The 16,277-nt window shown below is 48.1% G+C and overlaps 1 protein-coding gene across 2 annotated transcripts in view; it reads right to left on the reverse strand.

Annotated features, from left to right (window-relative positions):
* ROBO3 (roundabout guidance receptor 3) overlaps nucleotides 1-15,853 on the reverse strand; it is a 57,374-nt gene extending 41,521 nt beyond the window's left edge. For both annotated transcript variants that reach the window (XM_066639754.1, XM_066639753.1), the window contains exons 1-3: nucleotides 15,782-15,853; nucleotides 14,900-15,071; nucleotides 869-1,074 (exon numbers count right to left, since the gene is read on the reverse strand). In XM_066639754.1, the coding sequence (XP_066495851.1) occupies nucleotides 869-1,074; nucleotides 14,900-15,038 (345 nt within the window). In that variant the 5' untranslated portion in view covers nucleotides 15,039-15,071; nucleotides 15,782-15,853. The remainder of the gene's footprint in view (nucleotides 1-868; nucleotides 1,075-14,899; nucleotides 15,072-15,781) is intronic.
* Nucleotides 15,854-16,277: the final 424 nt, after the last annotated feature.

Genomic DNA, 16,277 nt, shown 5'->3' on the forward strand with positions numbered 1-16,277 from the left:
CAGGACAAAGGAAGGAAGTGTGGAGGAAAGTGGAAGAAGGACAGGAAACAAGGAGTGGACAAGAGGCAAGAGAGTGAGGGACGTAGCTAATGGGGAACAGACAAAAATGACACGTGGGGGGGATGAGAAAAGCGGAATCAGGATAGCTAAGCAGGAAGCTGAACACAAGAAGAGCCCTATTGGATTGGAGCAAAGACCCAGCTGGTTGAGAATCCTGTTCATGCCAACCAGATGCCCAAGGGCAGCGACATCGTGGCATCGTGTGATGTTGTCGTATCATTTCTGGGTTCTCCTGAAAGAGACGGCAATGGGGGCTTTGTGATTTCACTGCTGCCCTGTTCCTTCCCCTTTGGAGGCTCAGCCCGAGGGGGCAGCAGCAAGATTGCAAAGCAGCCAAAACAGGAGGTGGGTGGCATTTTCGTACCTGCGACCACAGAGGTGCTGCTGCTGTTTCTCCTGCTGCCACTGCCATCTTGGGTGAGCTTCGCATGGTGCCCCCTTTTGGCCCAACACTGGGGTAACCCACCCCCCCTGCCCCAGTTTGCTATGCCAGTTAGGCTGTGAATGAATCAATCCAACATTGGTCATATCTTCTTTGCCATTCTAAGCCCCGTTACGGTAAGAGAAAGCCTCCTTCACCCCTGCTCCACACCCTTGGTGCACAGTTGCATGCATTCCACTCCAGCATTTCCCCGGTAAGAAACAGAGAGCAAACAGACAGGCTCTTTCCATTGGGCCATTTTTATATGCATGGTTGGGACACTACCATAAAAACCAAGAGTGTTGTACCAGGTCCGCCACTACAAATGTCAAAAAAAAAACCTTCAGCCAGTCCGCTAGCAAAGATGGAAAGAGACAAGCGTCGTACCTGCAGGTTCGTAATCTGTAGCGTCCCGTTGTCTAACAGGCTGATTCTTGGATCGCTGCCCACAATTCGCTGTCCGTCTTTCAACCACTGAATGCTGGGGAGAGGGTTCCCAGTCACGTGACACGGCAGCTGTGCCACCGAGTCTATGGCAAGAGTTTGATTGGTGGGCCCTCGGCGAATGATTGGCGGAATACGATCTGATGTCACTGAATGCACAAAAACAAATATAAGCAGGGCATCATCACTGAAATCCTGTTTTTCTCAACATTGGCCCAAATACATTTTTTCAACCCATTTTTGCCTGGCCCACAGCCGGGTCGCTGTTGCATATATGCAATGCCGGGCAGAAACGGCTTAAAACAGATAACCACTTCAGATGAAACACATTTTAGAATTAGAGGAATGTGTGCTTTTAAGTTCAGTTTTGGCCCTCCTAGATCACCTTGGCCCACCTAGCTTAGGCCAAGTCAGACATTATTTATGGCAACCCTTCCCGTTACTTTCCAAACAGCCCAACAGGAAGGACGCTTGCAGCATTCTAAGTCTTGTTTTTAAAGCTGATGAGTTGCTCTCATTTTCTGCTAGGCTGTGACATTTCCATTCCCGCCCCACTCCTCCCCCACGTCCCCCAGTGACAAATTGATCTCTGCAGCATCTTAAAAGCCTTTTGCGTGCCAGCTCACAATTTCCTTCGTTGCTGCCGTCTTGGAACTCCAGGTGATGAAACTCATATCCATCAGCTTGTTTAGTAATGCGTAATTAAATAGTCAATTAAAGGCAAGGATTAATTGATTACCTGGAGATGTACTGCCGGGGAACTGCAGGCAGCCGTAAACGTGTCAACACTTACCTTTCATCTGAGCTATCGCCCACCTGAGCCAAAAGTGTGGCACAAATTTCAGTGGGTTGCTAAATTTACGGGTGGAACCTTCCTCCACACAGCCTTCTCCTCCCCACAGAAGATGCTTACCAGGAGCAGATTAGTTAATCATTAAAACTTGCCAATTAACGCTGACACAATAACCACCCTGCCGGATCCAGTCATGGGTATATCTAATCCCACTGTGTCCATTTAGATACTTCTGGGATGAATGAAGGCAGCAGCATCCCGACTGCATGTTCCCAGTACCAGATTGTCAGATATACTGCCTTTGTGCATGGAAGTTCTATTAAGACAGTGAGCGCCAAACCCCAGCCCATGGGCCGGATCCAGCTGTTCTGAGCTGCAGCACCCCTGCCGATCACCCCAGAAACTCGCGCCGGGTAGCTGCTTCCGTTGCCCTTCAGCCCAACAGGCTATGTGCCCAGATTTCTATGTGCCCAGGCTATGTGCCCAGAAGTGGTTGCCTGGTGTGAGTTTCTAGGCCGATCAGCAGGAAAAATGTGCTGCTGTGGCACGGAACCATAAGCGCTACATCATGCTGAGAAGATGCGTTCAGAACCCAGAGGTCCCGTGCTTTGGAGACCACTGTATTAAGCCATCACAGCTCTGAAAGACCTATCCACCATGAATTGGTTTAATCCTTTTCCCTCCCTAGGGTTAAGAAAGCAAGTTCCTCTCTTACTCAGGATATAGGTGGTCTTCAGCTTGCCTGAGGTCTTGCAGGCATCCAATATTACTGAACCACCAATCAGCTATGCATTGCTTTGGTTCCTTTTTCTCTTGCAGAGTTGCCTCCGACTGCATTGTCCCAAGCACTCAAACATGCAGGGAGACATCTATTAACCAGGTAGCTGGTGAATGCAGGACCATTGCAGGTCCCAGCACGTGGTCTGCACTTTTTGATGTGTACAGCCCTTTGTCCTTCTGACCTCCCCATAGCTATTGCCTTTGACTATAATGCAGGGATGGTTTCAGTGGCTGACCAAGTCAGGCACTGGCTGAAAGCTCAAGGCCATCCAAAGGCCCACTCGGTCAGTCCCGTCCCCCCCCAAGTACTGGAAGCTGTAGTGATGTGGATCATTCAAGAAATTTGCACATTGGCAGGCCAGGATGCCTTGAAAAGTGGACTGGATAGATTTCTGGAAGAAAAGTCCACCATGAGTTACAAGCCATGGTGGGTATGTGCAACCTCTGGGTTTTGGAAGTAGGCTACCTCAGAATGGCAGGTACAAAGGAGTGGCAAGAGGATGCAGGTTCCTTATTGTCTTGTGTGCTCCCAGAGGCATCTGGAGGGGCCACCATGAGAGACAGGAAACTGAACTAGATGGGCCTTTGATCTGATCCAGCAGGGCTCTTCTTATGTTCTTATGGATGCCCTAAGCATCCCCATGTAGAAAGGAGCGTGTCCTCCACAGAGGCCTGTGTCATTGGGGGGAGGGGCTTTTAGGGCAGCAATTTTCAACTAGTGTGCCATGAATAGTCTGCAATGTCCCACAGGAATTTGGGGGGGGGTGGTGGTCATTCATTAATAGGGCCATTGGGGAATGTGAGCCCCCCCCCCAGTTTGAAGTGCAGTGTGTCTTCTTGATTATCTCAAAACTGATGGTGTGCCTTGACAATTTTAGTGCCTTGTCAGTGTGCCGTGAGATATTAAAAATCACAGTTTTTGAGGATGCTCCCATTGGTCAACGGGAAGGAAGGGAGGGGCTGCCACTGTTTGTCACCTGTTAGCAGCTGCCAGTAAATCTGGGGAGTATGGGCCCCCACATGTGCAGGGTTTTCCCCCAGTGCTACTGCTGCTTCACTGAACTTTGTTCAAGGTGACACTTACTGGTATGGAAGATCTACTTGTGTTGTTGGGCTTGTGATGCCCCAATCACATGACCTGCTGATCAACATGCACATGTGAATCAGAATTTAAGATGAAGGTATTTGGTAAAGGGAATGAACACACACACACACACACACACACACACACACACACACACACACACAGAGAGAGAGAGAGAGAGAGAGAGAGAGAGAGAGAGAGAGAGAGAGAGAGAGAGAGAGCGCTCCAGAAGCTTAGCTCTATAGGCAGGACAACTTAATTTTTTCCCAGAGATTGAAACGCACAAATCTCACTTTCTTTTCTGCCTCTTGTCTACCCATCTATCACTGCAAACAAAGAGATGCCATTACGCCGCGACGACGTTTTACACAGAAATTGCTTGTTACGAGAGGGAGCTCCGTTAGAAAGATTCCTTATCCCTCCAGAGGTGCCCGTGTGGAATTAGTGAAGCAAAAGACATAAATCATCTTCCCGGGACTCACGCCTCTTATTTAACACAATACGAGAAATGAGTATCGGCCCAGTGATACAAAGCATTAAGAAGTGACCTAGTAACGAGAAATCAATTTGACTGTTATTAAATACTTTGCCTGCTGTGTTTACATTAGAGATATTTGTCTGGCAGGCGCGCGCGCACACACACACGCAATAAATATATTAAGTTGTAACATGGAAGGAGTGTCTGAAGGGGTTCGCACTCATCTTCAACACTTGGCTTGCCTGCTTTTCAAAGGAAATGTATTTTGCTTTAAATTTAACTGCACATATTTATTCTGCCTACCTCCTTACACAGTTATATACACAGTGATATAATGCACAGTGATTTACAAAAAGCCAGGCAGCCAATTCGCCTTCCTGTTTCTCTCCATTTGCATTCCAGCACAGTGCTGCTCACTCCAAGACACTATTTCTTAGTGTTCCTGGTTCACTCAAGGCCAAATCATCAAAGAAATCCCATTTCTATTTACCCAGAATTCTGGGCTCGAATGGCAGCTTTTTGAGAAACTCCATTATCACGTTGACACCTTAACTGATAGCAACTTAGCAGAAACTGAGTTCTGTCTGATGTTGGGTACTAACCTTTGCTTTTTAGGAAACTTAAGCCTACGTCTCTGCCTCAGCTCTGTTAGCACCTTGCAATACCAGTAAGCTTTAGTGAGCTTGTGGGGCGGAATGGCTAACAGCACAATCCTATGTATGTCTGCCCAGAAGGTCGTCTCATCGTGTTCAGTGGGTTTGCGCCCAGTGGGCAGGAATTTCAACCCTGAAAGATGCTAAAATTTTGACAAGGTGCTAAAATTGTCAAGGCACACCAACAGTTTGTTGACAATTGATAAGCCACACTGCAATGCCAGTGGGGGGCTTATCCCCCCAATGGCGCTACTAATAAATGAACCCTCCCCCAAACTCCTGCAGCACACCTATAGACCATTTGTGGCACACCAATCAGCCGTGGCATAGTGGTTGAAAATTGCTGTAATACAGTGTTAAAAAGTGGGTCCCAGTGCTCAACAGTTTGGGAACCACTGCATTAGTGGCAAATGCAGTGGGGGTAGGAGGAGCAGGGCGGTATCTTTTAGCCCCTCCCTATCCTCCAAGCATTCAGCTGAACAAACCTATGTGTGCGCGGCTTCTATGCACCAAGGTTCTCTCTCCACGCACCCGGGAACCCTGTTTTCTGCAGGCTCCCAGTTTGCATGTATACTCTGCTCAGATGAGGGTGTGGAGGTCAGGCAAGGCCAGAGGGAGCAATCTTGCTGCCCCCAGATTGTTGAATGCAAATCGATTGTCTGAATGGAACTCTCGTCTCGGCCCTGGGTCATCACAAAACCAAACTACAATGACAACGACATGACACAATTTCATACAGATTTGTAAACAAACACCAATTATTTGGGTCACTGTCACTCACTTGTCTGAGAAAGTCAGCAGCTACATTAACACGCTCAGTGCCACATGTGAGTCCCCCCCCCACCCCCACCCCATACCCCAGTGGAGAAGTGCTTAGCGGGGCACTTCTCTGCATGCCTGACGTTGGTGCCAGTTTTATCCTGGATCAATGCCATTGATCAGGTGCGCTGGAGGGGTTTTGCTCTGACACTATGAGAAATGACACTAAATAACAGCCCTATTGAACGGAGGCAAACTGAGTCATATGGACAGGCAGAGAAAAGGGGATGGGAGATGTGGGAGGAGATGGGGTGGGGGGGGCAAAGAGCAGAGCATGGTGGATTAAAAGGGCACTCCTGTCTTCAGACAGTTACGGAAACTAACATGAATCAAGACTGAAATATCAGATTTCCTTTGCTTAGCAAAACGGCACGTGCCTAGGCTGGCTGTAAAATGGGAATCATGTAAGTGGAGAAAAAAGATGCAAAACACACACAACTGTTGTTATTTTCCTAACATGGACCCACTGTCAATCGCTATTTGTTCAGAGAACGGTCTGAAGGCAGACCAGACAACAGTAATAGAGGCCCAGCAGAGGTGTATACCGCAAAGAAAGAAGGGTTCCACTAAATCCAGAAGGGTGCCCGCATGGCTAACCAGCCAAGTTAGAGAGGCTGTGAAGGGCAAGGAAGCTTCCTTCCGTAAATGGAAGTCTTCCCCTAATGAAGAGAATAAAAAGGAACATAAACTGTGGCAAAAGAAATGTAAGAAGGTGATACTGGAGGCCAAGTGAGACTATGAGGAACGCATGGCCAGCAACATTAAGGGGAATAATAAAAGCTTCTTCAAATATGTTAGAAGCAGGAAACCCGCCAGAGAAGCGGTTGGCCCTCTGGATGGTGAGGGAGGGAAAGGGGAGATAAAAGGAGACTTAGAGATGGCAGAGAAATTAAATGAGTTCTTTGCATCTGTCTTCACGGCAGAAGACCTCGGGCAGATACCGCTGCCCGAACGGCCCCTCCTGACCGAGGAGTTAAGTCAGATAGAGGTTAAAAGAGAAGATGTTTCAGACCTCATTGATAAATTAAAGATCAATAAGTCACCGGGCCCTGATGGCATACACCCAAGGGTTATTAAGGAATTGAAGAATGAAGTTGCAGATCTCTTGACTAAGGTATGCAACTTGTCCCTCAAAACGGCCACGGTACCAGAAGATTGGAGGATAGCAAATGTCACGCCTATTTTTAAAAAGGGAAAGAGGGGGGACCCGGGAAACTATAGGCCGGTCAGCCTAACATCTATACCGGGTAAGATGGTGGAATGCCTCATCAAAGATAGGATCTCAAAACACATAGATGAACAGGCCTTGCTGAGGGAGAGTCAGCATGGCTTCTGTAAGGGTAAGTCTTGCCTCACAAACCTTATAGAATTCTTTGAAAAGGTCAACAGGCATGTGGATGCGGGAGAACCCGTGGACATTATATATCTGGACTTTCAGAAGGCGTTTGACACGGTCCCTCACCAAAGGCTACTGAAAAAACTCCACAGTCAGGGAATTAGAGGACAGGTCCTCTCGTGGATTGAGAACTGGTTGGAGGCCAGGAAGCAGAGAGTGGGTGTCAATGGGCAATTTTCACAATGGAGAGAGGTGAAAAGCGGTGTGCCCCAAGGATCTGTCCTGGGACCGGTGCTTTTCAACCTCTTCATAAATGACCTGGAGACAGGGTTGAGCAGTGAAGTGGCTAAGTTTGCAGATGACACCAAACTTTTCCGAGTGGTAAAGACCAGAAGTGATTGTGAGGAGCTCCAGAAGGATCTCTCCAGACTGGCAGAATGGGCAGCAAAATGGCAGATGCGCTTCAATGTCAGTAAGTGTAAAGTCATGCACATTGGGGCAAAAAATCAAAACTTTAGATATAGGCTGATGGGTTCTGAGCTGTCTGTGACAGATCAGGAGAGAGATCTTGGGGTGGTGGTGGACAGGTCGATGAAAGTGTCGACCCAATGTGCGGTGGCAGTGAAGAAGGCCAATTCTATGCTTGGGATCATTAGGAAGGGTATTGAGAACAAAACGGTTAGTGTTATAATGCCATTGTACAAATCTATGGTAAGGCCACACCTGGAGTATTGTGTCCAGTTCTGGTCGCCGCATCTCAAAAAAGACATAGTGGAAATGGAAAAGGTGCAAAAGAGAGCGACTAAGATGATTACGGGGCTGGGGCACCTTCCTTATGAGGAAAGGCTACGGCGTTTGGGCCTCTTCAGCCTAGAAAAGCGACGCTTGAGGGGGGACATGATTGAGACATACAAAATTATGCAGGGGATGGACAGAGTGGATAGGGAGATGCTCTTTACACTCTCACATAATACCAGAACCAGGGGACATCCACTAAAATTGAGTGTTGGGCGGGTTAGGACAGACAAAAGAAAATATTTCTTTACTCAGCGCGTGGTCGGTCTGTGGAACTCCTTGCCACAGGATGTGGTGCTGGCATCTAGCCTAGACGCCTTTAAAAGGGGATTGGACGAGTTTCTGGAGGAAAAATCCATTATGGGGTACAAGCCATGATGTGTATGCGCAACCTCCTGATTTTAGGAATGGGTTAAGTCAGAATGCCAGATGTAGGGGAGAGCACCAGGATGAGGTCTCTTGTTACCTGGTGTGCTCCCTGGGGCATTTGGTGGGCCGCTGTGAGATACAGGAAGCTGGACTAGATGGGCCTATGGCCTGATCCAGTGGGGCTGTTCTTATGTTCTTATGTTCTTATGTTAATTGCCGTCGTGCTGCGCAAATGAATTATCTTGTCCAAACAGAAGACCTGTGGATTCAAAAGAGTCTGTGATATATGAAGGCAACCACAGTGGTGGTGCACCATCTTAAGGTAGAGCAGTATTCCTTGGCACAATTCTCTAACAGCACAAGCCTAGGCATGTCTACTCAGAAGTAAGCCCCGCTGACCCTAATGGAATTTAGGGCCCAATCCCAAACTCTCTGAGTGCCAGTGCTGAACTCCAGTGCTGGAGATGAGTGTGGCAAACATGCTGTAAGACATGCCCACGGCACTTGGGGAGGAGGAGCTGCCGGTGCTGGCCCACGCCAGTTGGTGCTGGGCGTCAGCGCTGAGAGGAGATGCAGCAGGAGCGCCCAAAGGTAGGTTGCACCACCAGGTGGCGGTGTGGGTTTTGGGGGGAGGCCTTCCAGGGTGGGGGAGGGTGGAAAGGGGGAGAGGGACTGGCCCGAGAGAGGGGTGGGGCTATCAGAGCCCTGCTCTGCTAGATCCTATCCTCTGTGCCTGGTTGCCAAACCCAATATGGAGCTTCTCCAGTCTCTGCTGGCAAAACAGTTGGTGCAGACTCAAGTGGGCCCATCACAAGGCCTGTGCCCTTACTTGGAGGGAAGGGGACAAACATCCCTTTCCTCCAAAGAGACCTCCGGCGGCCTCTGCGGGACCTCAGGATACAGCAGTTGCCATTTTGGCACTGCTATACTTGTCGGTCCTGCCAGGGACAGGACTGGGCTGTTACTCCCCAGTGAGCATGCACGTACCTGCAACTTAAGCTTTTACTTGCCCCCGATTGCCCCTGTGTCAGCCCCCTGCATTTCCCATGTGTTGGTATAACCTCCTGCATTTCTGCTGAAAATGGAGTCAATGATCTAACAGTGATGACCAGGAAGGTCCCAAGCAGAGTCTTGGACAGGCTTCCTTCAGCAGCTCCAACCCCCCATTCCCTTGCAAGAGTATCAATGTAGCCACAGGGGCCAGGGCACATGATTTCTGCCTTTTTTGCTATTTCATTTCAAATAAAACAAACATACTAATTTAAAAACTTTCGAGATGCAGGGCTACGGATTACAAGGGGACATGATCAAAGTTCCCAGTTAATTCCAACCACATGTAAAATGAGACACTAAAAACTCAGTCCTAACCAACTTTCCAGCACTGATGCAGCCATGCCAATGGGATAGGCCGTCACTGAGGCCGTCTTAAGGTTAGGGAATGTTTGTTCCCTTACTTTGGAGCTGTACTTCAGTTGCATTGGTTGGCCAGGACTGGGTTGTACTGGGACTATTAGCAACTCAAAAGCAATATTTCCGTTTATCAAACATTTTCATCTGCTTTTAAGAAGAGATGGCTTTTTTCCATTTGGCTTTGCTTCTAGCAGTGGCATAAATAGGGTTTGTGTCAGCCGGTGCAGGAGACCAGTGCGTCACGACCATAATGAACCTCCTCCCACGCAGTGGGTGGGGAAACACCCCAGATGGTGGACGCAGTGATGCGCTACTGCCCCACGCCGCTGGTTTTTCAGCTATAACGTTTAATAGAATAGAGATATTTCAATAGAGATATTTCAATAGAGACGGTATTATTCAAAAATGCCAAGATTTAAAATTTTTTGGCCAGTAGTGGGATCACCCCCCCCCTACCCCGTGCACATCGCCTGGAGTGGCCCGCACCTCCATAGCAATACCACTGTCTTCTAGTCCCTTCACTTGCAAAAGAAAACAAAACACAGCCAATTCTCTTTCCCTCCCTTGGTTCTCTCCCAAACCAAAGAGAGAGCTGAGTATTTCTAAGGCTGAAGCCCCACCCCACATTGACATCACTTCCTGCTGTTGCAATCTTCCCATCGCTCACTCTGATAGATATGCGGTTCACTTGAACCGCTGCCCTCCTTAGCAGTGGGACTTGGAAGGAAAGAGCATTAGAGCTGGATTATAGTGCCCCATATCTGAAAGATGTGCCCTCTTAATCCCCTGAAACGCAACTCAAGAGGTGGCCAAGTTTCACCTCTGTCCGGCAACCCAGCGAGCTCCGGGGCGCTGCTCTGTTATTTACGGCCCTAATTACTCTCTATCGACTGGGAAGCAGCGAACGGACAAAGGGCGCAAGAGAGTTCACACACAATTGAATTTCCCAGTAACAATCAGCAGCGGACGTGTGCAAGAGGGAGGCAGGGGGAGAAAATCAATCACGGCAAAGGAGCCGGCTGTGGATGGGACTCATCTGTCGCACCTGCCAAGCTTTCAGCATGAGAGGCCTCCGCTTGTCGCTCTCGCAGGGAGACGGATCATCGCCACTTCCTCCCCTCCCAGCCCGTTGAATCTCCCACGCAGCAGACGGCGTGACATCATATTCGATGACATGTGGGTACAACCTGCAGTGTTGTAATACACAGTCCCAGCTGCCCTCTGCTTTGGTCCTAAGTGTTCAGGAGGAGGAGGAGGATCGCGTAGCTTCTCTGTGCCGACTTTCCACTTGCGGGCACTGTCCGCTTGTTAATGCCACCCCTGGACAAATCATGTACTTGCCAAAGACCCAAAAACGGTGTCACCCCGGTGACACACAAAAGAGAGGCATGTCTCCTCTGTTGTGCCAGAGCAGTTTGGAAGAGTGTCCCTTCTCCGTTGCCTTAGAAACCCAGCTGGTGATGCAGAGACTAAATGAGGATTTCAGGGTTGCAAACTTCTTTGTCTTATTAATCTCTCCCAATTGTCCGCCACCAATGGATCAGGTGTTACCATTAAAAACGGGGGGGGGGGAAATAAAGCACGCTGTCTAGGACAGAGTATTGCTCTCTGGGGAGAAGCTCTGGGGGAGGGAAATAAAACAGTACAAAGTCTTTCATTTCCAGGTCACTAGTTCAACAACGTAACGGTTCAACAAGATGTTTCTCGTGTGAGAACCAATATGGTAGATACTGGGTCAGATCAATACACTGTTTTGGGGTAGAGTGTCCAGTTCTGGGTGCTGTATTTTAAGAAGGATATAGACCAGGGTTTCCCAAAGTGTGGGCCGTGAACCCTTGCCAGTTGGGTCGTAACCTGGGCCCTCCCACCTGCCCTTGCCACACTTTGGCTCCAAACAGGAGCCATTCCGAAAGCGTGGGGAGGCCCCTGAGGCCTCTTGTCGTGCCGAGCCAGTGACCCACTCTACAGGTCTCTGTGGGTCTCAGAGAGTCCTGCAGAAGCTTCTGAGTTTTAAGGAGTGAATTTTTAATTAATATTATAATGAGAAGATTACAAAGCATCGCTACAGTGCTTTCAAGAATTCAGAACACTTCATGTGTGTTCACTTGATGTAGCCTTCATAGCAGCCCTGTAATATAAGCTAGTGTTATTAGCCCATGTTGCAGGTGGAATGACTGAGGCCAAGAGGAAGTGGCTAGCCTACATCACCTAGCAAGTTCATGGCAGAGATGAGATCCAACCCAGGATAAATCCTGATGTTCAGCTCAGGCTCTTAGCCACAAACTGAACCAGCTTCAAGATCAGACTCAAATCTCTGTATGTTTGAAGTACCGTATTTTTCGCTCCATAAGATGCACCTGACCATAAGATGCACCTATCTTTTAGAGGAGGAAAACAGGAAAAAAATATTCTGAACCAAATAGTGTAATAAAATATTTAATAAACTATAACAAAATAACATTTGAACCATCCCCCCCCTTCTTAGGGTGAATGGGATAATAAACTGGCATGAAGATCCCTCCCTTTATTAGGGTGAATGGGATCATAAACTGGCATGAAGATCCCCCCCTTTATTAGGGTGAATGGGATCATAAACTGGCATGAAGATCCCCCCCTTTATTAGGGTGAATGGGATCATAAACTGGCATGAAGATCCCCCCTTCATTAAGGTCCCCAACTTGCACTCTTTTTTGCAGTATTCGCTCCATAAGACGCACACACTTCCCCCCCCCCACTTTTTTGGGGGGAAAAAGTGCGTCGTATGGAGCGAAAAATACGGTAATAGAAACTGCTGGAATCAATTTCCACAACACCCTTCCTAACAGCTGTTGACATTACTCTTTTCCAGGACATTCTTTCATCTTCCTGTAAATGATGCTGTTAAACTATTGGCCACTGGAATGACTGGTTCCAGCTGTCTGGTGTCCCAAAACCTGAGCATGGTGCAGAGATACATGCCTTCCCATGCAAAGGAGGCACTTCCAAATGCGTGTAAGATAGGCTGATCAGTAGCCCAGTAGCCAGGATAATTAAATGCACCCTCTGTGTTCTGAATATTAGAGGCAGCGGAGCAACAAAAGGAGATGACTGTTCCACTCTTGCCCTGCTTGTAAGTTGCCATGAGGCATCTGGTTGGCCTGTGGAAAACAGGATAAGAACATAAGAACAGCCCCACTGGATCTGACCAAAGATTCATCAAGTCTAGCTTCATATAATTCACAGTGGCCACCAGAAGCCTGAGGGAGTACCCAAGGCAGCAAGATATCTGCATCCTGATGCCAATCCCTTGCACCTGGCCTTCCGAGGTAGCCTATTTCTAAAACCAGGTGGTTGCACTAACCCTTCATGGCTTACAACCTGTGACGGGCTTTTCTTCTAGAAATCTGTCCAACCCCCTTTCAAAGGCATCTAGGCCAGACACCATCACCACATACTGCAACAAGGAGTTCCACAGACTAATTACACCCTGGGTAAAGAAATACTTTCTTTTCATGATGCTGGACTATGTCGCTCTTTCCTCCAACCCTGCAGGGCTTCTCTTCTGCACTTACGGTGCCTTGCTTCATTCTTTCAACAGACCATCCGTGGCTTAGCTAAGGGGGAATAGGGGGGGTCCATTTTCCCAGGTACTGTGTCTTGAGGGAGTGCCAACCTGTACCTCCAATGGTGGACCCGCAACAAAAAAGCAGCCTTCTTGCAATTTGCAGAGGCCATAGAAAAACACTTCCTACCCACAGCATAGACCACCTCCTGGATGTGACTGGGGTGGGGGCATGTTAAATTTGATTTTGTAGTATGGGAGGTATTAAAAATTTTTGTGCCCCCAGCTGCCAGATGCCTTAGCCCAGCTATGCCACTGTTTAGCACAGGGAACCGGGTCATGCGCTCAGAAAGCACAGTGAAGAGCATCAATTCAGCTCGCACCGTCCTTGTAGCAGGTAGGATGCAAAGAACGGATGTCTCCTCCCTCCCTGCCCCCCTTCTAAATACATGACTTGTAACCTGACAGCATTTTATTAGAGAAACATTTGTTTTGACAAAGCACACTTGCTTGGCAGAGTGGGTGGCAGGGATAGGCTTGGGGGAACAGCTCTAAACAAGTCCAATTCACGGAAGTGGGGAGGGAATCTGCCTACTCAGCTGCTCTCTCTCTCTCTCTCTCCCTCTCTCTCTCTCTCTCTCTCTCCCCCCCCCTTTCTTTCTTTCCAGTGGTTTTATTTCTAGCAGATATATATGAGAGTAGTCCCTTTTTTATGTTCTTCTGGCTTCAGAATATTGCCAAGGAAACTCATAACAACATGAAATTTGTGGCAGGAAGCTACAGAAAGGGGGGGGTGACATTCTGTGAAAGCTCTTTCTAAGGTTCTGGCTGAACATCAACATTCCACCAGCAAATTGCCCCTCACAGCAAACATGATGGGTGAGAGTTACAAAACCAAAGGGCCAGCCGCTCCAGTCTTCATTTTATAGAAATTCCTGCGGTTCATTTAGGCCCTGGAAGGAAGTAGCTTTCTCCTCTACAACAGGGGTCCATTCTTAAGCAGCGCTGAAGATTAGAGATGTTGCAAGCAGGACTCCCTTGCTCAAATGTTTGCAAGCAGAAACTGGACAAGCAAGCATGGGTGACCGCAACAAACGCTGACGCTCCATGAGCAAATTTTTTCACTGAATCTTCACAATCCTTCACATACAGTTGAGGTTAGCCAAGAGTTTACTTCTTGAAGGACACATTTGAACCATCAAATTGTTGGTTTGAGGCCTGGCTGATATGTGCTTGGAACATGAGCCACAACTGAGATGCCCATGCATCCCTACTGAAAATGAACCATGCCCCTGGCACCATCTTGAAGATGTAGGGCGGTCAAAGGGGGCGTGTTCCCACCCACAAGCTAGAATAGAGAGCCAAAACAGACACAACCTGTGGTCAACTCTGCAAAATTTATCTGCTGTCCAATTTGACTGATTGCTGGTTTATCTCACTGGTTTATCTCAGCAATTTACAACCTTTTCTTTTATATCTCACAGCACACTCATAAGGTGCTAAAGTTAACAAGGCATACCATCCTTTTTTGACAACTGTCAAGGTACACTGCACTGCTGGTAGGGGGCTCACATCCCCCAATGGCCCTGCTAATAAATGACCTTCCCCCAAACTCCTGTGGCACACGTGCCATTCATGACACATTCACGGCACACCAACATGCCATGGCACAGTGATACAAAATTGCTGATTTATCTTATCCCATTGGCTCAGGGAAGTATATAACTCTCCCCCTCTCCAACTTTCATTCGGCCTTCAAAGGATTCTGAATCTAGAAAGAAAAAACATTCATATCACATTGTTTCCCCCCCCCCCCAGCATCTCTGCCACAGGGAAGCATTTCCTGGAAGCTCCTGACTCCAGTCTCCTCTAATCACAATGGCAAAAGACTCCTTTTCTGTTCATAGATAACTCACCATCTTCCACCTCCAGAAGAGCTTTGGCTAAGATGCTTCCAGCGACACTAATGGCCTGGCACATATAGTAGCCTGAATCCGAGGTCTGCACATCCGTGATGGTCATTTCACCACTGGGAGAGACCGAAAAGCGGCCCATAGCCTGTGGGGGCTGACTGGGGAAAAGCAGAATCTGAAAGAAAGTAAACAGAAATGGTGACGAAGCTTGTTAGAAAGAAAGAAAGAAAGAAAGAAAGAAAGAAAGAAAGAAAGAAAGAAAGAAAGAAAGAAAGAAAGAAAGAAAGAAAGAAAGAAAGAAAGAAACCAGCCAACCAGCCAAATTACAATGCATTCAGCAATAGGATAGATAAAAACACAAAATTTAAGATAACTTTAAAAGTTTTGATAAGAGAACCCCTTAAGATTACCCACTGGTGAAGGCTGCCCCCCACTGCGAAGAATGCCACCTCCCTGTTGTGTCTGGGGGCCTTCAGAGAGCACGTGTGTCCTCCTCTGGCCCGCCTTAGTCTTCAGCCAAAAACAGAAGTGAGGTTTAAAGGCCCTCCAGAGACCTTAAAAGTCCTTCAGAGGGACAAAAATGCCTCCCTGGCCCTCAGAATGCTTCCAAATGGGACCAAGAAAGGCAATGGGGGGAGGGGGAGGAAGGCAGCACCACCCTCGCAGGTGTGAGGCCCTGGGGAATTTGCCCCTTTCGCCCCCCTATGTTCTCCAGTGAGACTACTGTTGAAATCAATGTCTCTGAATTGCATAAGAAACATTCAACAATGTTTGTGTTACACAGTGTTATCTTTGAAAAATGAGGTTGGCCACAGACAGCATGCACACAAATATACAAACACACACCGCCACCGCAACAACACAGGAGCAACATGCTCAACCTACCTGGCTCCCCTCCTTCTGCCAGAACACAGCTGGTGGTGGGTTTCCTTTGGTCTCACACTGAAAAGTCACAGTGCGCCCTTGGGCTACAATCTGATCGCGGGGACGGGTCACTAGCTGAGGCGGAACTGAGACAAAAGGAAGAGGTAGGAGAAGAACAGAGATTAACTGGTCTGAGACTTTGGGAGATGCCTCTTCAGTGGAGTGATGCCCGGAAGCTCAGGTGGCAGGGCAAATGAATTATGGGAGGGAAAAGGAGTAGTTCTAAAAAAACCTGTTTCTCCTAGTATTCTTATTTCCATTATTTCTCTTTTCACATTTCTGTTCAACCCTCCCTTCAGGAGCTAACTCATGGAGTTCTCTCATTTTATCCTCCCAACACCCCTGCAAGGTAGGCTCAGCCATGAGGTTATGATTTATCCACAGTCACACACCGATGTTCACGGCTAACAGTCTGAAACTAGCCATCTCTCTCCCACCTCTCCAAGTTTCACAGAGC

The sequence above is a fragment of the Tiliqua scincoides genome, chromosome 11 (genome assembly GCF_035046505.1).
Source record: "Tiliqua scincoides isolate rTilSci1 chromosome 11, rTilSci1.hap2, whole genome shotgun sequence".
Taxonomy (NCBI): domain Eukaryota; kingdom Metazoa; phylum Chordata; class Lepidosauria; order Squamata; family Scincidae; genus Tiliqua; species Tiliqua scincoides.